At 49.5% G+C, this 26,366-nt stretch overlaps 2 protein-coding genes across 2 annotated transcripts; one reads left to right on the forward strand and one right to left on the reverse strand.

The window, feature by feature from the left end:
* The first annotated feature begins 9,376 nt into the window (after positions 1-9,376).
* On the forward strand, positions 9,377-10,411 carry LOC107115212 (lysophosphatidic acid receptor 6-like). The gene has a single exon (XM_015416851.1). It carries the CDS (start codon positions 9,377-9,379, stop codon positions 10,409-10,411), a length of 1,035 nt encoding a protein of 344 aa, XP_015272337.1.
* Positions 10,412-18,001: 7,590 nt separating this feature from the next.
* LOC107115228 (flavin-containing monooxygenase FMO GS-OX-like 2) lies at positions 18,002-25,814 on the reverse strand. Its single transcript, XM_015416878.1, has 6 exons — positions 25,749-25,814; positions 23,971-24,195; positions 23,685-23,823; positions 22,588-22,730; positions 21,834-21,886; positions 18,002-19,187 (listed from the first exon to the last, which is right to left on the reverse strand). Exons 2-6 carry the CDS (start codon positions 24,180-24,182, stop codon positions 18,400-18,402), a joined length of 1,335 nt encoding a protein of 444 aa, XP_015272364.1. The 5' UTR covers positions 24,183-24,195; positions 25,749-25,814; the 3' UTR covers positions 18,002-18,399.
* Between the last annotated feature and the right edge of the window lie 552 nt (positions 25,815-26,366).

Genomic DNA, 26,366 nt, shown 5'->3' on the forward strand with positions numbered 1-26,366 from the left:
GGCAGGGAACGGGACAGCTACAGGCATGGGAATATCCTGGCGGTATGTTCACCAGGAAATAGTAGAAGTAGCTGGGCCACAGGCACCACTGAGGGAAGGAAGTCATGGCATGGACGGACTCAGGGGAGTGGATACGGGCTGTAAGGTGCAGGCCCTGGACAATGCAGGGCTCCCACACGTGACCCACGGGTCAAGGAACACTAGAAGGAAGAGAGCTTGGGTAAGACTGTGGACAAGCCCATGACGTCGACCTAACCCTGGGAATGCTTCTGGTGCTCTCTCCACTTCTATCAAATCTGGCTTCCCTCTACCAGCATTAGGATGCTGCTTTCCATCTTCACAGCTAGAGGAGGACTGATTCAAAGCTGGGGTTTTTTTAAAAAAATAAATCTGATACAAAAATCAGCCATGATTGTACGCTATGAATTCTTTTTCCTCTGCAATGTGGAGAATCAAGGTGCTGGTGACATGCCAGTTCCTGTCTCTCTGTCAACAGGTTTAAGATCTGTACCTATCATCACACAAAAGCTATAGTTCAACGGGGCAAGCAAATGGAAAGAATGGCAGCCAGAGGAGAGCCCATAGCAAATGCCAGTCACCATAGCACAGGACAGCAAAAAATATTCTGTCAACAGGATCGATTGGCTGGCCTCTTAGGTCTGTTTCATTTAGTGCAGATAACTGGGGTGGGGGAGTGGAGCTGATGGACATAAGAACATAAGAGAAGCCAATGTTGGATCAGGCCAATGGCCCATCCAGTCCAACACCCTGTCACACAGTGGCCAAAAATACCAGGTGCCATCCGGAGGTCCAACAACAACATCCGTGACAAAAATAACGAAGAGCCAATAAAGATATGTTGCAAAATCATTTACTGTAGTAATTCTGCAGAAAATTCTCTTCTATTATCACTCACATGCTAACAAATGCTGTGCAATGTAAACAATTTGTTTCACAATATTTGTTTTATCTGAGCATGTAGCAATCACAATTTTTATCACTAGAAGGAATAAGATACACATTCAATTATAAATGTAGCTTAAAAATCATAATAAACCATTACACTCAAAACTGTCACTTACATGACTACTTATCAACTCTTGAAGGAAACATTCCATGTTGACTCTCTAATAACAGAACCCAAGGTCTTCACAATGTATTAGCTGAATTCTAGAAGCCAAACATAAAGTCTCCACTGCTAATTGCTACCAGCCACGGTCTGCCTATGCAAACAGTATTTAAAGTACTAGTGTATCCATGTATGTTTTTCCTATTTCTAAAAACCCAACTGTAAAATGCCACCTATAGTATTACTTTCACAGTCTATATAAACATCAAAACATTTTTTATTCAGTGTCAAACCTTAGCAGCCGTGGCTGGACATTATAACCATGTTTAAAGTGACAGGGTGTAATTTGTGGGAACTCTGTGGGAACAATACCAGATGTGAGGAGATTTACATTCTATGCCAAAGTTCTGAACTTACAACTAACATAATACAGGTATGATTATAGAAAACAACTAAGATCAAGTTCTGAGTTTAGCCCATGAGGTAGTAGTGAATTCAACTGGTATATCCATCTAGACTCTTCTTGCAGCAACACCTTCCTTATGTTAACAGTAGTATTAGCAACAAATAAAACTGAATAATGAAAATCATCTCAAGCACGATTATTTTGAACAAAATGCTCAGTTAAAGCAGCATCTAAATTGTTATTCCTAATGCGGGAAATATGTTCAAGCACTCGAACTTTGATAGGACGCTCAGTTTTCCCCACATACACCTATGGACATGAACATAAGATAATATAAATTAAATTTGAAGTTGAGCATGTTGAGAACGCAGATAGTCTAATAGGTTTATGTACTGGAATCGTAATTTACCATACGGCTATTGAAGGGGAGACCATTACTACCAAGCATCAATACTCTCTCATACAATCCAAATGCTATCCAAACAGATCATGAAAAAACCTGGATGCTGATTGAGCAAAAATACTCCAAACCATACAATCTCCAAGAACTTTTCCGGATTGCACCGAATAGGAGACCGAAAACCATAAAAAACAATATATTACTTGCAACATAAATTCAAGTATGAGATCAACAGAAAAAACTCTTACTGACGGGCATATCTCAACTAGCAACATATACTCACCAAGACTGGTTCCCTCCTAGTATGGCCTCAAACACTTTTAATAATTGGATCACAGCAGATCTAGGACGTCTTCGCGATTTAGTAAAAAAAGGCAAGATTCATGATAAAAATTACTTTGACCTTAAATTAAGTTAGCAAACACCGTGGCACCAATACCTACACCACAAAAATCTGACAGAGCAACTAGCTATTTCAGGTACCTTTCAAAGAGAGCTGACAAACCTAGAAAAGTTAATCCTGGCCTACCCCAAATCACCGAAAGGAACCTTATCAAAACTCTATAAATTAATCCAGATAGAAGATAACATGAACTGTAAACTGAAACATCAACACAGATGGGAAGAAGACCTTAACTTAAACATCCAAGACTCTTATTGGTACAACATTTGGGCTTCACCCACAAATAACTCCTCAATTTACAATATATGCCTTCAATTCTTTAAGTTGATTTCGAGATGGTACTTCCCTCCATACCAGCTACATAAAATGAAAACCTCCATCCAACCGCACTGCTGGAAAAAGTGTGGGTAACTGGTACCTATTTACACTGCTGGTGGTCCTGCCCTCAAATCCTCCAGTTCTGGGATAAAGTGGTAATGCAAATTAATTTAATCACACATAAAACAATTCCCTGCACACCAGACTTTTTAAAATTAAACTTATGGGACAATTCAATCAGAGGAGAACTTATCACAATCCTTCGAGCGACAGCCAGATTGACAATTGCAGCAGCCTGGAAATCCTCCTTACCGCCAACTATCTTAGCCTGGCAAGACAAAATTTGGGAACAATTTGTTATGGCCAAGATAACGGACTCCATACACGGAATACAACAACCCTGCCACACCAATAAACATTAAATTTGCACGCATCTGGGCTCCAGTACTGGAATATATGGTAACACAAGACAAACTTCCTTCTAAACAGATATACCATAAATGGCTATACCTCTGACCCATCACTGAAATTGGCCTGCTACCGTGCAGAGCACATGACCAGTATGGCAACTTGCAGCATTATAACAGCTGTGAGTTCCCCATGGCAATTCAATTTAGAAGTGCTGCAGCTCCCTGATTTGGATCAGAACCTGGGCAGGGGAGGTAGGGGTAAGGGAGGCTCCTGCCTTCCCCCCTGGCATCATTTTCACAACCCAAAATGGCCCTGGGGGCATTATTTGCTCCACTGGCAGGCTGCATGTGCAGTGAATGCTTGTAAATAATGCTCTTACTCTCCCTGAGCTGCAGTTCCAATCAGAATCAGGCCCCTCTGCCCTTCTAAAGTGACTTTATTTTATTTATGCTCTCCCCTCCCCCTGCTGGGAACCCAAAGCCGTTTACAGCATTCTCTTATCCATTTTATGTTCACAACAACTGAAAAGTATGCAGACGGAGAGTGATTTCAGCAAAACGTACTTTATTCGATCAGGAACAAGACAACTTGGGCCGGCTCGCAGGCCGGCTTATACCCCCCAAGAAACCGCCACCCAAAACACACCCCTACTACCTAATAGGTTATTTACAGTGGCCGAGAGTCCCATAGGCTCTTGGCCGGGAACCTAGCCCCCTGATTGGAGCGGGCTAGGATCCGCATAGTCCATTGTCTCTTGGAGCGAAGCTCGACGTTTGGGTCTGACCACGGGTAGCCAAAGCCGGCCCCGCGGTCTGGACTGGATATATTACAACAACCTTCTGAGGTAGTTTAGGCTGAGAGTATGTGACTAGCCCAAGGTCACCCAACAGGGTTCCACGGCAGAGTGGGGATTTGAACCTGGGTCTCCCAGTTCCTTGTCTTACACTGTAATTGTTACACCACACTGGCCATGGAGAACTCGCAGCAGGGACTCTGCTGCAAGAACCCAATTGGGAGGTGTTAAATTTAAGATTTAATTTCGCCCTATCCTTGCGGCCATCACTACATCTTCTGGCAGCAAATCCCACAGTTTTAATTACTTACTGAGTGAAGAAGTACTCCTTTTTGTCCCTCTGGAATCTATTGCCCCTCAAGTTCGTTGGGTGTCCTGAGTTCAGGTTTGTGGGAGAGAGAGAGAGAGAGAGAGAGAGAGAAAAGAAACCTCTGTCCATAATTTCATGAAATTCTATCATGGTCTCCCCTCCCTTAGTCATCTTCCCCCCCCTAACCTGAAAAGCCCCAGACCCACTCTGCTGCTCTTCCATGACTGGAAAGGGGGTGCAGGTTCGAAGCCCACACAACAATCATAATCCCATTTCTGCAATCCCATGCCCACTCATTTAAAAGTAACTTCCATTGATCATAGCAGGAGCTTCTCCTGACGAAACATGCATTGGCAAAGTGTGCAAACGGAGGAGAAAGAGCCAGTTATGTCACTGAGTGATGTCAGAGCAGGAAGTGGGGCAGGTGATGCTTTCTATGCCAGGCAGAGCAAATGGGAACCGTTGTCCTGTCCCCCTGGTACACACTTCTCAAGGCCACAGACACCATGCCTTCCTTTTGCCTAGCCCGAGGAGTAGCCTGAGCAGAAGAGCAGATGGTAAGGCTGGCAGCCTACGCAGAGCCTCTCAACAGTAAATACACATACATAAATATTTTATATGAATTAAATATTGATGCATATGTTAATAAATAACACACACATGAATCACCGTGGAAGTAAAATGGATTAGGACTCAGTTATATGTATTCGCTGTCAGGTAACAGCCTCATTTGCAATACTCTCTGTAGTTCTAGCCTCCTTATCTCAGGTTCAAATCCCCACGCTTCCATGCAGACTTGCTGGGTGACTTTGCTGCAGGCCCGTAGCCAGGATTTCTTAAGTCAGGGGGCATTTAGATTTCTCAGGGGGCCCTGGCTAATCGAAGTAAAGGAACACCCGGCTCCTTCCCTGCACCTGCTGCTGCTTGGGGGCCCTGGGCCGGATAGGAAGTCGTGGAGCCCTGCCAGTAAGTCAGGGGGCCTAGCCCCGAGATGCCCCACTGTGGCTTTGCACCAGTCACTCTCTCAGACTAACCTACCTCTCAGGGTTGTTGTGAGGATATAATGGAGGAGAGGAGACTGATGCAAGCTGCTTTAGGTCTGGCAGGTCTTGATAGGGTCCCTGTTGAGGAGAAAAGTGGGATATAAATATCAAAGTAAATACATAAATTAAAAAGGGCATTATAGACCTGGGAAGGGTGCAGAAAAGGGCAACTGAAATAATCAGGTTATTACAGCAGCTTCTCTATGAGGAAAAGCTAAAGAGTATGGCACTGTTTAGTTTAGGGAGGAATTATTAAGGGACATGGTTTGCAGAAAGTGCATAACTCTTTTTTCTCCCAATATATTAGATCTTGAGGGTATCCTACAAAGTTGATGGGTAATGGATTCAGGACAGGGAAAAAAAGGAAGCGACCCTCCACACTGTATAATGCACTTCTGGAACTTGCAGTCAGAGAATGTAGCAATGACTACTAGCTTTAAAGACTGTAAAAGGGGATTAGACACATTCATGGCAGGGATGTCCATCGGTGGCTACTAATGGCACCTCCATATTCAGAGGCCGTAAAAACGCCACTTGCAGGGGGACAACAACAGGAATAGACTTTTGCCTGGGCCCCCATTTGTGGGCTTTCCAAGCCCTCTGGCTGTCTATAGTGAGACATGGGATGCTCGACCAGATGAATCATTGGTCTGATTTGGCAGAGGATGCCACGCAGCCATGCTTTTCATCAGCAAGTGACAGATCCAAAGGCATAGATCCAAAGGGACAGATCCAAAATCCACATTAAGGGATAGGATCAGGAAACAGGACAGGACTCCTGGGTTCTTTTGCAGAAAAGGACAGTGTGTAGGGAGGATGGGCCAATGTAACATGAGTAATGAAATTGATGATAGCATTAGGGTTGCCACTTGCCAACTCTGATTTGGACAAATCCTGGAGGTGAAGGGTTGTGCCACATGGACCGCAGAGTTTGGGGAGGAGACGGAGCTCAGTGGTGATGTGATGCCACAGAGTCCACCCTGTGAAGCTGCCACTTTCCTCAAGGGAATCGGTCAGCTATAATCCTGGAAGAACACCGGGACTCACCTTGAGGTTAGTAATCCTAGATGCTCATGGCTCATGCATAGGGCTCAGAAATACATGGAGATTTGAGGGATACAGCCAGGTGGGACCAGGCAACCCTATCTGGAAATCAGTTCTATTTCTGGGAGGTCTCCAGCAACCCTACTTCACGCATCTGCCCACTGCTGAGCTTGTAGCTACAAAGAGGAGGCCTCAGGACCCTCACTTGGTCCTTGTAAGCCCATCCTCTCACTTGGCTTGCCTGTCATGGCGTCGAGTTCTCTGCCAGGGAGGCTTGTCCCACCTCTGGGGTACAGAGTTTACTGAAAAGGTTATGCTAATACAGCCGGTTTCCTTCCTTGCCCCGGTAGCTAGAGACATTACTTCCTATGCGTGTGGTTTGTTACCGAGGATTGCGCTCTCTCAAACTGAGATCTCGTAAGGCAGGAAGCAAGACTTCACTGGCTGAAGTCAAGTGAGCAGATGGCGCTTCCTTCGCCTTCTCGTGCGCTGGCCATGTTCTAGTTCCGACGGGACTCTTAGGATGCAAAGCTCTTCCTCAGCGAAGTAAGTTTATTTATTTATTCACTTGACTTAAAATACAAGGCAAATCACAAGTTATCAGCGAAGAAGAAGGGGAGGCTGCAACAGGAATTGCCGTCAGAACGATTGCATTGTGGAGCTAGGGTTGGGAAATACCTGGAGATTTGGGGCGTGGAGCCTGGAGAGGGTGGGGTTTGGAGAGGGGGGCCCCATAGAGTTCACCCTCCAAAGCAGCCACCTTCTCCTGGGAAACAGATCTCGATCACCTGGAGATCGATCGTAATAGCAGGTGATCTCCAGGTGCCACCTGGAGGTTGGCAACTCCATGTGAAGCCCTCCCTGACGAGGCAAATAATGGTGTCATTACCGGTCAGGGAAACAGCACAGGGGCAGGGGGCAAGGAGCGATGTTTCCAATCCAAATGGAGCCCCTGCAGTGTTCCTAAATGGAGTGCCACCGGTCCCAGCTGCAGTCTGGGTGCCAGTTCCCATGGCAAACTGTAGGCTTGCCAGTTCCAGGTTTGGACATTCCTGGAGGTTTGGGGGTGGGTCCTGAGGAAGGCAGGGTTTGGGGAGGGGATGGACCTCAGTGGGATATCATGCTGCTGAGTGTGGCAGAGCATGGCTTGGGTGTTGAGCTGGCATGCCGATAGTGTACATGTGTCAACACTGTGCGGATCGCAGCACAGTTTCAACACAATATTGGACCTTGTGCCATGGGTGTAAGCTCTTCTTATTTGCCCAGCATCACGTCTAACATCACACCTTACAGTGTACACAGATTGGGTCTGGGTCCCCCCCACCCTTGTGCCAGTCGTAACACAATCCTACGTGAGATGTGAGTTCTCAATGCGCAGCGTGTGCAGGGCCCGAGTAGGAGCAGGACCATGAGACACATGGAGAAAGGGCTTTCAGCCTTCATCCTACCCTTACTCCGTTTCCCCAGCATGAAACAGTCCCAAGGGAATAGGTGCGACTGGACCTCTGTGTCTCAGGGGACTGTTTTAGACAGAGCAAGACGCCCAGCGAATAGTTGCGATGGCCCCACAGAGGCCGTTGATGGGGGGCAGGATTTGGGAAAAGGGCAGGAATGGGACCACAGTAGTGGCTGACTCTCTGTCTGGGTCCCACCAAAGGGGCAAAGCTGGGCTGCATCCACACCCCATTGCCTATTTCTCGATAGCAATCATTTCCCTCCGGGCTTATTTGGTCCACACTTGTCAATGCAACTGCTACAGTGCAACGCGAACACAACCTCCAACGATGTGTGGATGCAGCCATGGAGAACAGGCGTGAGACAGACATGCCCACCCACCCCCCTTCCCCCCCCCCCCCGCTCCTAGCCCCAGCCTTCCTCCTGCCAGGCTGGCCTCGGCTCCCCCTCCCTGATTATTCTGGGCATTTAGCAAAGTCCAAAAGAGCCAGGGGGATTCTGCTTAGGATGCAGCAGGCCAGGCTCAAGTAGGGCTGCCAGGCCCCTTCCGCCACCCCCACCCCCCCGGCTGTCGGCAGGGTGAGTGTGTGTGTGGGGGGGGATAGGGTTGCCAGCTCCAGGTTGGGGAAACCCTGGAGATTTGGGGGTGGAGCCTGGGGAGGACAGGGGCCTCAGTGGGGTACAGTGCCACAGAGTCCGTCCATCAAAGCATCCATTTTCTTCAGGGGATCTCTGTAGTCTGGAGATGAGAGCTATAATTCCAGGGGATCTCCAGGTCCCACCTGGAGGCTGGCATCTCTACCAGGATATCTTGATGCTGCTGCAGAAAAGGCGTCCTGTTCTTGGTTTCTCTGCCTTCCTTCCACCCCCACCCCCACTGTGCATGTCCTTCAGCAGGGTGGGGGGGAGGTTGGGAGAGCTACCTGATTTGCATAGCCTTGCCTGGCCGTCAGCATTTAGTTCACTGCTGACAGTCTGTGGTTGTCACTGTACAGACCAGCTGCGGTGTGCTGACCTGACCCTGGGCGGCTCTGCATCTAGCGTTTGCTTCACGTTTTCTCAACACTGAGGAAAAGGTACAGCTCAAAACCACACTCAGATACCTCAGGTAAACGCCTGACTGCCATAGATCTATGCAGAAGGTACCATAAAATCCGATGATCAAAGAAAATGAAAGTGGCATGCAGTGCAGAGGGGAATTTCTGTTCCAATATGGGTTTCGTAGAATGACAGAGGGAAAAGCCAAATCAGAATCGCCCCCTGCAAAGCCACAAAGCCCGATCTGACTCGGAGGCAGAGCTCACTGTGGTGAATTCTTTACGAAAGGGTCAAAAGTGGCTCAGAAGGCAACCGGACTGCTAATGTTCAGGCAATCTGTGCTCAGGGAAGAGGAGGGAGACTTCCCCAGGAACACAAACGGGGCAAGCCTCTCTGGAACTAATGAGCCATTGGCACCAGGTCCAAGTTCTGTGACGTGCTGAGGCTCTCAGTGAGTTCATTGAGCCCCAAGAACGCAGAGATACTTAACCAAATCTGATGTTCTCACTCAGCGGTGGAAAATGTTTGTCAAAGGAAGCACCTAACCCCAGAAATGGTAGCTTTGCTTAGCAAAGCAACTGACTCCTCTGTGTCCTTCTTTCCCCAAAGAAGCAGATAACAGGTGATTGGCAAAGATCCGTTGTCTTCCGGCAATACCCCCCAAGTGAGCCGTGCCCTGTATAAAGATGAACTCCAGTTACACCAACTGCAGCCAGGCGGCTGACGTGGCCTTTGTCAGCATCTACTCGCTGCTCTTCGTGGTAGGTCTGCCCCTGAACCTTGCTGCACTGTGGATCTTCTTCTTCAGAGGGGCCCTGCGGTCCATCACCACCATCTACATGAAGAATCTGGCAGCCTCTGACCTGTTGCTGTTGGCGTCGTTGCCGCTGAGGGTGTATTATTACAGCAAGAGGCCCCCGCTGTCCCAGATGGTTTGCGAAATTGCAGGGCTGCTGCTCCTGGTCAACATGTACAGCAGCATCTTCCTGTTGACCTGCATCAGCTGGGACCGCTGCATGGCGGTGTGCTTTCCACTCCGCCCCTGGGCCCAAGCCTTGCGCCGACAAGCCAAGTACATCTGTGCAGGTGTGTGGGCCCTGAGCATCCTGGGCAGCATTCCCTCCTACTTTGCATCCGGGGCGAAGGGGGAAAACGACACGCGCTGCTTTGACAGCCGCCCCCAATACATCACAGACCCCCGCATCTCCAGTGCCATGGTGGTTAGCTTTGCCGTGCCCTTGGTCATCATGGTGACCTGCTCTTGCAGCCTGCTGCGGGTCGTGCACCAGAGCACGGTTGTCCAGATGAAGCTGGTCAAAGGCGCCAAGATCCAGCACATGGTGGTGACCAACGTGGCCATCTTCCTGGGCTGCTTCTTGCCGTACCACTTGGTGCTGCTTTGGTTCCAAGTGGGAGCGCTGAACAACGCTCACTGGGACAGGGTGTACCGCTGGGCCCTGCTCCTGGCCTGTGTCAATGCTACTCTAGACCCTTTGGCATATTACTTTGCCACAGAGACCTTCCAGCACTTGGTGGCGATGGACCACCTCTTTCAGCGCAGGGGCTCCCATACCAACCATGCTGAGGGGACAGAACGGCTCTCCAGGCCTCTGGAGACACAGCACCAATCTGCCTGGTCCACTCCGGTCTCTGAGGCGCCATCATGCGTCAAGGCACCAGACCTAAAAGAGGCATCAGCTAGTGGGCCAGGCCAGTTATAACACAACCGGATGTTCTCTGGCCAGCAGGTGGGTCACCTTGTCCTACTGGTCAAGGAGGCAGATGTTACTGCAGAAAAGGAGGCCTAAAGCAATCAGCCTACTCAGACCAGGAGGAAGGGAAGGATGGAGGGAGGGAGGGAGGGAGGAAAGGAGGAAAGGAGGGAAGAAGGGAAGGATTTACAGCAGGGCTCAGCATAGTGGGGATTTACCCGAGGCTTGCCATCAAAAGCACAGCTCCCTGGCTGAAGGAAGAGACACAGCTGTTAACACCAGGGCATTTTAGCCCTTCCTTCCTCAGTTTTCCATTTTCTTATTTTTTTACATTGTTCTGCGGAATTATAGCATCCTCCTCCCCCATTCTTTTCACATAAAGCTTCTCACCCTGCTATCAGGCCCCTTTCAGCAGCCTGGCGGGAAAGGCGAACTCCCTCCGTGGGATGTTGCACCCACCCAAAGTCTTCTTTATGCTGGGCCTCTGCTGCTGTGCATGCTATGAATGTAGGGTTGCCGACCTCCAAGGGGCACCTGGAGGTCTCCTGATATTACACTTGAGACTACAGACAACCAGGTTCTGTTCCCCTGGAGAAAACGGCTGCTTTGGAGGGTGGGCTCTGCGAGGTCCCTCCCCAAACCCCACTCTCTCCAGGCTCCACCCCCCATATCTCCAGGTATTTCCCAACCGAGAGCTGGCAACCCTGTAATGAGAGATTCATGCCAGAGATTCATTCAAAAAGCACTGCTGTTCTGCAGGCACACTAATGCTGCATTGTGATTGGGCCGTATTAAAATGGTCCAGGGCAAGCGGAGCGAAGGCCGCTCTCCTCCGGCCCACCCAACAGCAACAGTGATAACCACCGAGGTTCCCTTGTTGCCTTCTCTTGCGCTTCTGCTGATCCGGTCCAAGCCGAGTGACCCCCTGTAGTGGTACCACAGCTGCTGAGGCTGGACATGCCTTTTGTGGGCCTGGGACATTCCCAAAGGAGCAGCCCAACAGGACCCTTCCCAGTAAGTTAAATGGTCAATCTGTCCACATTGCCATGTTGTATATAAGGTCTTCAGGTTAATCAAGGTGCTGGGTACACCACTTAGGTAAGTTCTTTTTGCCTGCCGGCATCATATTTAAATCGGCTGAAAGCCAGCTAAGAAAACAGACTTGTAGAGGAGGAGACAGAATACTTTTGGATTCATTCTGAGTGGATTACCATTTGCTCTGTTGGCCTGGAAGACTGGCGGCCTTCAGGGACATGGAAAGACTGGTGGTATAGGGGAGGAGGTAGGCAGCTTAATGAAGAGTTCATGGGTGATCCAAGCTCGGCACCTGTTTGAATACTCCGGTATAATAATGTGCCTCTAAGTATGTGCAGAGGGCCTCTCCTTCCCACACACTGTAGATTTGAAGTAGAGTATTCAGGTCAGGCACTGTGGTCTCCAGTCAGGCGTAAACCCCAGAATGTCTCCTTTTAGAAATAGTTGGGGGAGGAGGAACACGTACAACCACCGGCCACAGGGTTGTATGTTTTTCAAAATGGGACTGGTCCCCTCTTCAGGAAGATAGTTTATCCAATTCCCCCATAAGCCCCACAGATGAATTACATGTTACCTAAGGGATCCGTGACTGGATCTTCCTGCATTATCTTTTTTTTTTTTAATGAAATGCGCCTACTGGAGCAGGGCCCTATCACCATTTCCCCAGTCATAATAGCCCCTTGGCTACAGTGTGCCCGGCGAGGGAGAAATGTAGGTAACAATCATTTTCCTTCATGGGACAAACAGGTGAGGTGAGGGATTGGGTTGCCAGCTCTGGCTTGGGAAATTCCTGGAGATGTGCTGGTGGTCCTGGAGGGAGCTCAGCAGTGTTTTTTATTCCATTGCATTCACCAGCCAAAGCCACATTTCCTCCAGGGGAACTAATCTCTATAGTCTGAAGATCAGTTGTAATTTCGAGAGCTCTCCAGGCCCCTCTTGGATGTTGGCAACCGGTCATCTTGGTCAGGAAAAACAGCATGAGGGTGGGAAAGGATTGTACACCCCTCCCCCAGTGCTGCGGCTCTGATCAATTTGGCTGTGCCCTCCCTCCCCAGTGGTTGCATTGGCAGGTCTAATAACAGAGCTCCAGCATAATATGTGGTTTGGCCATTATGTGTTTTTGTCATTTAAGTGTATATGGAAGCCAAAGGGATCCTGAAAGTGCTGGCCCCTAGTTCAGGAACTGCCTGTGTTCAGATTCAGGTAATTTACAGATCTCCTTCTGAGAAATCTGTTCCCACTTCCTTCTTGTGGCAGCCAAATGTTACAGATTAAGCCTTTGCTCAGTTTTGCTCATGATGGATCCAACAGGCTAGTCGCTAAACTGGGTGGGATGAGTTTCAAAAATATTTTCATGTTCCTTAGGACAGGATTCCCCTCCCATTTTCAGGAAGATTTTTCCAGGACCAGGAGGTATTTGAAATGCACTAATTTTAGCAGGGCAAGAGATGTGTAATTCCAGACACTGATGTGCACCAATGCACAGCACGGGGGCTTAAAAGTCTTTGAAACTACATTACCACATAGCAGTGAGCGTTAAAAAGCATATTTTAATTCCGCCATTGTTTTTAAAGTCAGACATTTCTGCACATCAAAACACAGCAAGGGATTTTTGAACAACAGCGTTTGGTTGTTAGTTCTGCATCTGCTCTCAGCTAGAGGGGAAAAAATAGTGAGAAATGTTCTGTCAAATTCAAAAGATAACATCAAAGCAACCGCACACCAGGAGACTAAGGACCATACAAAGGTGTTCAGAAATGGTGTGAAATAATGGTACAAAGGTGGAAGGGTACTTTTGCGTCAGTCAAAATAATAATTTTTAGAGTGAAAGTCAAACAAAATAAGAAATGCAAAGCTGCACTCATCTAGAAAAGTATGCTCCTTTAAAAAATTTAAACACTTAAATATAACACTTGATTTCATCAGATCAAAGATAGCAGTACATACAGCTGTGCATTATGAGGTCTGCTATTCCAAAAAACTGATAAAGATCCATTTTTTCATAAATTTGTCTGAATTAGTTCTTACTGTTCCTTTTTTTAAAAAGAGTATTAACCGCACCTTAAACCCTTTTGCAACAGGAGTGGATTCAAATATAAGCAAATCTACTCACAGACAGATCCCATGACTCCCTCCTTTCAATGTTTACAGGATTATTGGAAGCTTTACCATGCCATCGTAAGGACATTTTCCTAGGACTAAGCCCCACTGGATAGACCTGAGTGGGATTCTGAGTAGGCTTCCTTAAGATGGCACTGTTTGATTCCCATGTTCAAGGAAACTGTATCACATAAGTCACTTACGCACCTGTTGTTTTCCTCGGCCAGCCTGGAAGCTAGGTGAAGCAAGTTATTTTCTTGCTTTCCCACAGTATCTTGACTCTCCTGTGCATCTTTCAGATTGTCTTTCCAGCAATCCTATCCAAACCTGTTTTGCTGCAGTGTTTTAGGAAAGATTGCAGCAAAGTGGGGATGATGTCCATGCAGACAGGAAAGTCTCTCATACCTGTCCTGCCCACGTTCATGTGTCTTCCTCCTGTCCCAGTATCCTGCAGTGGCCATTTCTCCCCAACACCCAGAAGCGCCCCCCCCCCCCGCAACTGAATACTGTTATAGCATTATGACTGTTGGCTTCTGAGGTTCTATGAATTCCCAGTTCAGGAGTCATTTCCTGCAGGAGCACACAGGAGCGGAGCTCCGGCAGTAAAGAGCCCAGGGGGCGGGCACATGCAACAAGCCCCAGCCCCTGCTCCCAGCAGCCCTCAGTCAGAGCAAGAAGCAGCCAGGTAAGCTGCAGAGCCCCCCCCTCCCCAGCCCAAAACAGTCCAGTGGCACCTTTAAGACCAAATTTTATTCAGGTACAAGCACTACCTCCTCTGTGAGGACAGATCTGCATGTTTCCCCCACCCCAATAGCTAGCAATCCAAAACAGTCCAGTGGAGCCTGAGCGGTGGGTGTTGCCTTCTGACACACTTCCGGTGATGTCAGGGGGTGTGGCATATGCAAATAAGTTATACTAATAAGTTCTGCTAATGAGCTCCTGGACCTCTTTTTCTACAAAATGACCCCATTAACAAATAATGTATGTCCCTAGTTCCTTTCCCCTTGTAACTCCCCCTGCCCTTTTAAATGAAAGCGGGGAATTCACAGAACATGATTGTCATAGTGCTATAGCGAGATGCCAACCACTGATTTAAAAATATTAAAAAGCCCTGGCAGTATGGGCGAGGGGATGGCCACTGCCAGGGGCCTGTGGCAGTGAAAATGCAGAGAAACCTGCCATGCAGAAGCGCTGTCACTGCTGTGCAGTTTCGGCAGCCACAGCAGCGCCAGGGAAAGCATGTGGCAGCCATGCTTTTTAGGCCGTAAGCAGGCCTCACGGTTTAAGGACTCTGCATACTCTGACGAAGGTATTCTGCTAAGCCCATGAATCAGGCAGCCCATGAATTTTGCTCTGCTTTGCTCGTCCTTTTGGAGCCGGCTATCTGCCTCTCCTTACAGGTGGCGCCAACCTGTGACTGACTTCTCTCCAGTGGAGCTTGTTTACCTAAATACGAAGGGACGCTGGGTTCGAATTCAACAGCACCTTAGAGACCAACCAGATATTGGGGGTATACGCTTTCAGCAAAGTTCTCTTAGTCTCTGAGGTGCTACTGGACTCAAATATTAGCTGTTCTATGGCACACCAAGGCTCTCCTCTGAAACGAAATATGGAGGGTTGTTTTGGAACACTGAGAACAGTCGTGATTACACAAAGGACTGGACTGGTCGACGTGGGCAGAAAAGCCTATCGCCACGCCCTGAAAGAAACTTGCTTTAATTTATATCCATGTTTGCTAATTTACCTGCTTTTCATGTTTAATAAATTTTATAGAAAAAAGACACACTTGTTTGGAGTCCACTTTCCTTCTTTATGGTCTCTTGAAGAATAACTCCTGTTTCCTTTTAAGTGGAAACAGGCTGATTTGTTTATGGTAACTGGGCAACCACCACTCGCTGGGAGCCCCAGATCCTGAACTCCCAGGTGTCCCCAAAAGAACAGACTGTGACACAAGCCTGTCCCTTTGTGGAAAACGCTGCCGTTCATAAGCCCTAATGGCACCTCCTAGGGTCTCTGGGTTCCCTGGATCTCTCAAAAGGTCACCCATTCTCATCAGGAAAGAAGGTAGAATGAGACTTCCCTGACAGGCAGAAAACTAGCCCTTGGGACTACTCCAGTGGTTCAAGACAGACAACAGTAAAGTATTTCTCTACAGAATACCTAATTATCATCTGGAATTCCCAGTCAATTGGTGTGGTGATGGCCAACGGCTTTAAGAGGGGATTAGACAAATTTACAGAGGATAGGTCTATCAATGGCTAGTATAGCTAAATGGAACCTCAATGTTCAGAGGCAGTATACCTCTCAAGGCCAGTTACGGAAGGGAAGGTGTTAACAATGGGTAAGGGATGCTACCTTCATGTCCTGCTTGAGGGCCTTCCAGAGGCACCGGACTGATCACTGTGGGAAGCAGAATGGTGGACTAGGGACAAGCGACTCAAGGCATATTTAATTGCATAACAAATAGGTGACTGTTCATAACAATCTAGCCAACCCTATTGTCCTTCAGCCAGATCAAGAATCTCTCTTGGTTTTTAAATTTGCTTACTATATTTAGACCCCATTTTCTTTCCAGTAGGGGCTCAGTATGGCTTACAACGTACTTCCCTTCTCCATTTGGTTCTCACCACAATGCTGGGAGGTGGGTTAGGCTGAGCGTGTGACTGACCCAAGGTCACCCAGCAAGCTTTCATGGCAGAGTGGGGATTTGAACCCAAGTCTCTCAGATTTTAGTTCGACACTCTACCCCACAATGGCTCTTAGTCCAAGGGTCTATCTAGTCCAGTGGTGGCGAACCTATGGCACGCGTGCCAGAGGGGGCACTCAGAGCCCTCTCCATAGGCACGCATGCCGTTGCCCCAGCTCCTCGACTCACCCAGCTTCTTGAATATGTGGTACACCAAGTTTGCCAAGCCCCCCAGCGCTGGGCTAGGCGCCCACCGGCCAGGACACCTGCTGCTGCTGGGGGGGGGGGGCCTCCGGGAGGGACTGCTTCTTCCTCTTGCCACAAATCATGGCTGTACTGCCAGCCAGCCGGGCCCCAATCCAGTGCCAAGCTGCCCCTTCCCGCTCTCCCGCCGGGGTGCCTCCACCTCTTTGCCACGTCCGGGCTGCCGCGCATAGATTGAAGAGAGAGAGGCGGCAGCAGGCAGGCAGGTGAGGAGGCCCTCACATTTCAGCGACACAGGCCAGAGCTGCTTTGGCTTTTCCCTGCCCTCGCCCCGCAGGAGGAGGAGGCGGTGGCCAAAGGACAGCACTGCGCAGGCAGGTGTGGAGAGGCGTAGGAGTAGTGGGCGGATAGCCTCGGCCCTGGGCACCTCTCCGAGCACGTGCAGAGTGAGGGGCCACAGGAGCAGCCTGGACGGTGGTCCCACGAAGTCAGCTTCCCGACCAACAGACGCTCGGGTGGTTTTGGAGCCCAGCCAGAGAAGCCAAGGAGGGGTCTGGGAGGAGAGGCACTTGGTGGCCCCAGGCAAGGGAGATCAGGCCACCTGGAGAAAATGGCCAATTTGGAAGGTGGGCTCTAAAGCATTATCCCCTGCAGAGGTCTCTCCCCCTTCCCAAACCCGCCCTCCTCTGGCTCAAACCCCCCCCCCCCAATATCCACCCCGGAGCTGAGAGGCGGCAGCAGGCAGGCAGGTGAGGAGGCCCTCACATTTCAGCGACACAGGCCAGAGCTGCTTTGGCTTTTCCCTGCCCTCGCCCCGCAGGAGGAGGAGGCGGTGGCCAAAGGACAGCACTGCGCAGGCAGGTGTGGAGAGGCGTAGGAGTAGTGGGCGGATAGCCTCGGCCCTGGGCACCTCTCCGAGCACGTGCAGAGTGAGGGGCCACAGGAGCAGCCTGGACGGTGGTCCCACGAAGTCAGCTTCCCGACCAACAGACGCTCGGGTGGTTTTGGAGCCCAGCCAGAGAAGCCAAGGAGGGGTCTGGGAGGAGAGGCACTTGGTGGCCCCAGGCAAGGGAGATCAGGCCACCTGGAGAAAATGGCCACTTTGGAAGGTGGGCTCTATGGCATTATCCCCTGCAGAGGTCTCTCCCCCTCCTCAAACCCACCCACCCACCCACCCCCCAATTTCCAGCCTGGAGCTGGCAGCCCAAATGCCTGTGCATTATTCACCCATCTTCATATTTTGCTTTCGCTGCAAAAAGTTCTAGAAGATTATTGAGGGGGACTTCCCTTTGCAGAAGCCGCTCGGAGTCTTTTCCAGCAAGGTTCATTCTTCTACACATCTAACTTTGACAATGCCTTCCATCAATTTACCTGGCATAGAATTTAGTACAACAGGTCCAGAATTTCCTGCATCCTCTCCGCCCCTATTCAATCAATATGCAGAACATGTCATAAGGAAAGCTGGATTAGATGAAAATAAAGTGAAAATTGGTTGTTTTTTCTAAACTAAAACCTCAGTATTCAGGTTAAATTGCCGTGTTGGTACTTTGTGATAAATAAGTGGGTTTTGGGTTGCAGTTTGGGCACTTGGTCTCTAAAAGGTTTGCCATCAAGACTTAATCTGGACCTTGTTACTTTTGATCTGCAAAAACACTGTTATCGCGACCTATTCGTTTATCTTTTAAACTCACCCAGTAAAACAGATCTCCACACACCCACACACAGCTATATATATATAAATCTCCCTTACGCATTGTCTATTTCGCACTTTTGCCCACACAAACGCCTGCTGCCGCAGTGCATTTGTCAGCCTCTAAGAGGCCGCTAGACTCATTACTGTTTTCTTTCTCAGCTTCATTCTTCTCAGTCCAGTTCTCTGTATGGCCAGAGTTAGGCATTGAGAGAAGCCGCGAAGAAGTCCTCTCTCCCCTACAGAGGGTACAAAAATCCCAGCATCCATAGTGGAAGACCTTCACTCTGCACTTCCGTTCCCTTCCAGGTCTCGGCCAGAATCCCGCACCTCTTCCCAAGCATCGGGTCCCAGCAGCCGGTACGTCAGGTCACGATAGGTGCCCACGTTGCGGAGCCGTCTGGCACGTGTCGCTTCGTAGATCTCTCGGACTGCAGGCGGTAAAGGTGGGAAGCCTGCCAGCTGGGCCAGCTCCTCCGCATAGCTCCACTGCTGAGCCTTGAGCCTCAGGAAGTGCTGAGCTAGTCCCCCCTCCCTCAGGTATCGGTCCAGCTGCCCCTGGGCGTCAGCCTCCATTTCAGCTGCAGAAGGCAGGAGGCAGCGGCCGCGGAGCACTGCCAGTGCAAAGAGCACCTGGCAGTGGAAGTGTGGGAAGGGGCAGATTTGCTGGCAGAGGCCAATAAAGAACAGGGAAGGGTGCCGGGGGGCAAGCAAGTGGCGGTACAGGGGACCCACCCCGTAGTCCGTCTCCTGTAAGCCCAGCTGGGCCAAGGCCAAGAAGGGAAAGCGGTACCGGTAGCCAGTGCAGAGAATCAAGGCATCCGGCTGCAGCGCTGAGCCGTCCCCAAACACCACCGTCTCCTTCGCCACCTTCAAGATCCGGGGCACCTGCAGGACATCTTCGGGCAGCCCGCACACGGGTGGCCCCTGATGGCTCAGCACCACACGAGCAGCCACGGGAGACAGCTGCAGCGCCAGGTCGACGCCAGACGCGCCAGCACCCACCAGCACCACCGTCAGGCCCGCAAAGGGCTCTGGGTGTCGATATGAGTGGCTGTGCAGGAGGCAGCCTGGAAAGGGGGAAAGAGGTGGAGTTGGCAGAAGTTCAAGGGGAGAGCTGGGCATTCTTGCCCTCTTCTTGCAGGTGCAGTGCTCAGATCTGACCCACGCTGTTTAAGCTGCCTCTCTTTACCCTTTGCGAAGGTCTCAAGGCCCAGCATTCCTTGCTGCTCTCCCGCAGGGGCCTGCTATCGTTTCTGGGGCTGCAGCTCAGTGACAGAGCACCTGCTTTGCACGAGGAAGGTCACGGGTCCAGTCCCCGGCATCTTTCGTTAAAGAAGCGCAAATCGCAGAAGTTGAACTGTTTGTGCACATGAACATAAGAAGCTGCCTTATACCGAATCACACGGTTAATAATCAAAACCCAGAGTCTGAGGTCAAGGTCTTATACGTTACCTAGAACCCGATCCTTTTAACTGGAGGGGATGGGGACAGAACCTGGTACCTTCTACATGCAAAGCCGGTGCTCTACCACTGAGCCATAGCTCCTACCTTGTTGGGAAAGGCCTTTCTCTGCCAGAAACCTTGGAAAGTTGTTGCCAGTACACATGAACACACAAAGCTGCCTTATATTGAATCAGACCCTTGGTCCGTCAAGGTCAGGACTGTCTACTCAGACTGGCAGTGGCTCTCTGGGTCTCAGGAGCAGATAAAACTGAACTAAATGGACCAATTCAACATAAGGCAACTTGGAATGTTCATATGGCACAGTGTGAGTAACCATATTGATGTCCAGCCGCGCTAAGGGCAAAGAGGACTTTGCTCGGTGGCTCTCCCCAGTGAGCTCCAGCAAGGAGAGCAGGAAGGGGAAAAACAACAGCGTGGAATGAATAACACTGGAGGAGCAGAGAACAATGCAGAAAGCAACTTTGGGTACCTACTGGCGAGAAAAGCGGGGTATAAATAGCTACGGTAAAGGTTTCCCTTGCTCGAAAGCTAGTCGAATCCAACTCATCTCAATTTCCAAGCCGAAGAGCCAGCACTGTCCGAAGACTTCCCCATGGGCAGGTGGCCGGCATGACTAAACGCCAAGGTGCATGGAAGGCTGTTACCTTCCCACCAAAGTGGTACCTATTTATCTACTTGCAATTTCTTGCTTTCGAACTGCTAGGTTGGCAGGAGCTGGGGCCAGAGATGAGAGCTCACTCCATCATGCGGCACTCGGGTCTCAAACTGCCGAACTACAGACCTTCCGGTCTGCAGCTCAGCGTCTTAACCTCTGAGCTACTGAGGCCCCTGTAAATACCTAAATAAGAAGATAAGAATGCACACATAAATTCTGATGCAGCCTCTTCCTGGAATTACAATTCCTCCAAACTCTACAGGTATCTGAAGCTGTCCTCCACAGCCTCAAACCAGTGTGGTATAATGGTTAAAAGAGACTAGTACCTGGGAGTCCCAGGTTCAAATCCCCACTCGTGCCAAGGAAGCTCACTGGATGACCTTGGGCCAGTCACCCTCTCTCAGCCTAACCTCTACCTCACAGGGTTGTTGTGAGGATAAAATAGAGGAATTGATGTAAGCCACTTTGAATGTATTTATTTATTTATTTAAAGCATTTTTACCCCGCCCTCCCCGCAAGCGGGCTCAGGGCGGCTTACAGGGGGCATTGGGGAGAAAGGCAGGGTAGAACTGAATTAAATAAATCAATAATAAATAAATTCTAAACAAGTAACCCAATGAATAGTGCAGTAGGACTGAGATTGCCAAGACCTTCGTATTTGCACAGTAGCTCACAGGTCCCTCAGATGGAGGTTTTAACTTCTTTTTTAACAGAAAGTGTCATGTATCTCATTTTCATGAGGTTAATCCCTATTTGTCCCTCTTTTCAGAGTACAGGGATCTCTGAGGATGTAGTGGCACAGTCAGGACACCTCAAAGAAGCCCAGAAAAAATGCCCCAAGTACTCCAGAAAAAATTCGGGGCAACAGGTTGTCAGGGATTTATTTAGCATATGGGGCTGACATCAGATGTCTCAGTACAGGATGGGAGGGTTCCAGTGTATTTTAAATTTAGCCTAGGACTTATACCTCACTGCACTAAGGCTAAATCCACATGGCTGCCTTGCTCCACCTTGGCTTCCAAATCAGAGTTGTGTTTCTCTGAGGGTCCACACAATGTTGTCCTCCGGTTGTCCACTTTTTGGGTTTCTCCCTGCTTTCCTCTGATCTTTCCCAAACCTGCTTTGCTATGAAGTTTCTTGAAAAGAACTCAATCAAAGCAGATTAGCATGCCATCTGAATGGAAAGGTGCTCATTTTCAAACCATCCTCCCAGACTGGCACCATTTTATTGTCCTCATCTCTCTTGTATCCACCATATTCCCCCTGTGCTCCTGGAGGTTTCTTTGTTTTTTAAATCAGGTCTTGCCGCACTGTTATAGCAATACAACAACTACAAAGATAAAAAAGGAAAGCTGGCAAAAAGCCTTCCATTGGCACAGGGGCGATAACTAAAGAAAGTACGGGCAATACCCCCATGCGAGTGCTTTCTTGCCAGTGCAAATGCCTCTGCGTTCTCAGGGGCAATGACTGCTCAATGGGGAATGTTCACCATGTTGATGCAGCCAAAGTGATCAGTGGCTCTCATGACAGGCTTGGTCACAGGAAGAAAAACTCTCTTCTATCCAGGTGGGAATGAGCGGGATTCAGGCCTTACCTTGGAAGCTGTCCAGGCCAGGAATGGGTGGTATGAATGGGATGGCGTAATGGCTGCAGAAACAAGATTGTTGGGGACATAAGTTGGAGGGCTTGTGTGCATATGTGTGCCCAGCATAAGGGCCAGTAGTTGTTGTTGTTGTTATTATTATTATTATTATTATTATTATTATTATTATTATTAAATGGCAACCAAGATCAAGATAATTCATACTACAGTAGTCCCCATAATGAGTTACAGGTGTGAAGGTTGGACAACAAAGAAAACTTGACAGGAAGAAAGTGGATTCATTTGAAATGTGGTGTTGGAGGGGAGTTTTACGGATACTGTGGACTGCCAAAAAGACAAATAAAAGGGTTCTAGACCAAATCAAGCCTGACCTCTCCCTAGAAGCTTAAATAACTAAATGGAGGCTATCATACTTTGGTCACAGTATGAGAAGACAAGAGTCACTGGAAACGACAATAATGCTAGGAAAAGGTTAAGGCAGCAGGAAAAGAGGAAGAGCCAAGATGAGGCAGATTGACTCAATGAAGGAAGCGACAACCCTCAGTTTGCAAGCCCTGAGCAAGGCTGGGGGGGGGGGTGCTCCTTTACCCTGACCCCAATCTGTTCAAGCTTCCTAGGCTCAAGTTGTGCCTCTTAAAACCTGGCATCCTAGCACTGGCAAAGAACAGTCCACTATCCAATTCTGCCCTCTGCTCAGGCAGAATCAGCCGATTACCTACTTCATCCCCAACCAGCCAGTACTCACCCACTACAGACCATGATGGCATCAAAGTGTTCTGAGAAATGCTGTGTTGATCCTGACCCCCGCACTGTTGCTTTGATGTCCCAGCCACCTGCGGTGCCCTGTTCCCCCAGCACAGGCCTCACGCCATCCACCTGCCACCGGAACTTGAGCAGAGAGGAAAAGAGGTCAGGCCCAGGAGTCATCAAGGTCGTAAGGAAACCATCTCTAACCCAGCAGAGGAGAAAGCAACTGATACCTGAAATAAGGAAGTGTGGGTCCTGACAAGCCACTGCCTCAAGGCCAGCAGAGCTGGGGAGACGGCAGCTCAGAATATGCCAAAACCAGCTCTTAAACAAAAGGTGGTGGGACTGAAGCATGTCTCTATTGTTAGTGAATGGTGGTTGTTATTCTGAGGTGAAACAAATGCACTCTGTGCATACTCAGAAGCACTCTTGAAAGGCTATCATATAGAGGATGGTGTGGAGTTGTTTTCTGTTGCCCCAGAAGGTCAGACCAGAACCGATGGGTTGAAATTAAATCAAAAGAGTTTTTCGGCTAAACATTAGGAGGAACTTCCTGACAGTTAGAGTGGTTCCTCAGTGGAACAGGCTTCCTCGGGAGGGGGTAGGCTCTCCTTCTTTGGAGGATTTCAAACAGAGGCCGGATGGCCACCTGACAGCACTGCAGATTCTGTGAACTTGGGCAGATCACAAGAAGGGAGGGCAAGAAGGGCTATATCTCGTGGCCCTTTCTTACACTCCCAGGGAAATGCTGATGGCCACTTTGGGGTCAGGAAGCAATTTTCTCCAGGCCAGTTTGGTCAGGGATTCCCCCCCCCCCATCTTCTGGGCACGGAGCAGGGGTCACTGAGGGTGTGGGGGGGAGGTAGTTGTGAATGTCCTGCAATGTGCAAGGGGTTGGACTAGATGGCCCTGGAGGTCCCTTCCAACGCAATGTTTCTATGATTCTTTTAGTGTAACTTCATACAGCTGAGCCCTAGCACAAGTTTCACAGCTAAGTCCACAATAAAACCCAGACACACCTTCAGTGGCGGGTCACCCCAGTCCTCACAGAGCTACACCTCCCGAGGCCCCCACTGGGCCGCCCTCAGTCTTTACCCGAACATGGTCCTGGATGCCAGATTGCTCTGCGTAGCTTTCCAGGTAGGCCAGCACATCTGAGTGATGCAGGAAGGATGGCAGCGATGGGTCAAAGGGGAAATCCGGGAAGGCCATGACTTCTTTGGGAAGGTTGGTCCTGAGAGGAGGCATCCCAACCCCCCAGTTAGTACCAGCCTGCCTCTGCTCCCCTGTCCCATTCCATCTCCCACCTCCGGAACACGAAACCTGCAGGGCTGCATGGGCAACGCACACGTCATCTCAGAGACAGTGCCTGAGTGGCTACCTGAGACTGCGGTACATGCTGGAATGGATGGGCCATCCCTCAGCGTCTTCCCCAGTCCGCTCAGTATACACCCAGGTGCCCCCCAGCCGGTCAGAGGCCTCGAACACCACCGGAGGAAGGAAAGTGTCGGAGTAGGTGAGGATGTGGCGGGCCGCACACAGTCCTGCCGCTCCTGCCCCGATCACTGCCACACGGAACTTCTTTGACGCCATCTTGCATCAGGGCCTGAAGGAAAGGAAAAAAAATACCAGTAAGCAGTCCCATTCCCCTCCCCGAGGCCTGGATTTGGCCCACTCACTATATCGTACCCACTTCCCTTTGGCATCCCAAGAGAGACAGCAATGAAGAACAGCCCCCGTGGATGCTTGCTGTGTGACCATGGGCCACTCACTCTTTCTCACACTAGCCTACCTCACAGAAGGGTTGTGAGGATAACATGGAGAAGAGAACCATGTAAGCTATTTTAGCTCCCCATTGGGGGAAACGGCGGGGTATAAATGACGTAAATGTATAAATAGATGTTTGGCATCTGATTAATCCGTAATCAGGTACCCCACAAAGCCTCTAATATTACTATCAATACTGACTGAGATGAAGGAGAGAAGATAACGTGGTATAGGCTAGAGATGTGGGGGTGGGGTGGGAGTTGGACGGATCTGCACATGATCACTGTCAAGTTTGCCAGCTAATAACAGGATTGACTTTTTCAAACTTGCATGACACCTAGTGTGGCATAGAGGTTATTTAGGCTCTGGGAAATCTGGGTTCAGATCTCCACTCTGCTACAAAAGGCTCACTGGGTGATCATGGGCCAAGGGTCCTGACTGAGCCTACCTCACAGGGTTATTGTAAGGATAGATCATGGAAGAATCTGTATGCCACCTGGAGTTCCTTAGAGAAAGGTGAGGATAGAAATGGATTGATAAGCCTATTTTATTTATTGTAATGTTTGTATCTCACCTTTCCTCTTGGCTCAAGGTTGTCTAGAAAGCTGCTTGCATTTAATAAGAAAGCTGAGACTCTCGGAAGCCTTCTGTAGAAACTGAACTAGCACAATAAATTTCATCTTTCAAAATGTTTAAACATATTAGCAGAACCTGTTGGGAATACTCAATAACAGAAGACAGAGAGAGTTGGGATAGGTGAGAATGGCATTTTACAAACAGGAACTAATACATTGATTAACTCATCCTACACCCTTCACAGCACATGACACAGAACACAGGGCATGGGATCCCTCACCCAGTTGGCGAGCTTGCTGCAGTTTCTTTCCATGAACTTTGTGAAGCTACAACCTAATTATACGGAAGCAAAGGAAAAGCGTATGGAGACTATAGCCTGATTCACACATGTAGGAGAACAAGGTGTTGTAGTGAACTGCACCCATCAGACTGCATGTAGTGAAGCTCAGCTTTGAAAATTCTTTTGCATTAAAAAAAGAAACCTCCCTGCAAACAGAAAACTAGCACACTGCAAGTCTTCTAGTTGCATGAAGATACACACATGCAAGAGCAGTCTGAAAAGCCAATCCTATAGCGGCAATTTGAAGTGGCACCGTCCTTTCTCCCTAGTCGTTCCGCTACATGAATATATCAGGATAAGGGGGGGAAGAAAAATGTGGAACAAAAACGGTAGGCAACAGAGAAGAAACTGACAGGCCAGAAGGCCATTGACTTCCTTCGGCCTGAGCTAAGAGGGACTCCTCCCGAGCCAGCTAACTCCTCCCCTCACTTTTATGTTTTTAACTTCCTAGGACCCCCCCCTTCCGTGTTCAGTACCTGGGCTCCGGACCGGCCAGTGGTTTTAGCGGGGGGGGTGGGGTTAGAACATCCCTGGAACTTTCGGGTATTCGCCCAGGAGGACACCGTGAACTACAAGCAAAGGAACGCGCCATTCGGGAGAATCCAGGCCGGTTTTTCGTTCTTCCCTTTAGGGATAGGAGGCGGCCTTATTTGGCCGACCATCCGCCCGCGCTGAAAGGGACTGCATCCGGGGCGGAAGTTTCGCTGTGGCTATAGGTTGGGGGCAGCCTTTGATGCCCGCGGCTCTGCGCTGATTAAGAGCGTGCAGTTCCCTCGTCAGCCCCCGCAGCCTTTTTGGGCCCGCAGCTTCAGGGGACAGCCGGGGGGGGGGGGGGGGGCAAGTGCAGGGAGCCTGGAGGAAGCTCACCTACCCCGGAGTGGAATGGCCTCTTCTCTGTGGTCAGTGTCTCAGGCCAGCGGAGGGGGAAGAGGAGCCCTCCCGAGTGGGTGGCAGAATCCTGCAGGAGAGAAACCGAGCCCTGCCCGGGCCTCTGCACGCAAACCGGTGCAAAGGTCAGGCTGGAAGTTGCGGCTCCCAAGTTTCTTATTAATGTGCTGGTTTGTGATTGACATTCTAGGGCTAGGGTTTGTTCC

This window comes from Gekko japonicus, unplaced genomic scaffold (assembly GCF_001447785.1).
Source record: "Gekko japonicus isolate JY-2015 unplaced genomic scaffold, Gekko_japonicus_V1.1 scaffold278, whole genome shotgun sequence".
In the NCBI taxonomy this organism is placed as follows: domain Eukaryota; kingdom Metazoa; phylum Chordata; class Lepidosauria; order Squamata; family Gekkonidae; genus Gekko; species Gekko japonicus.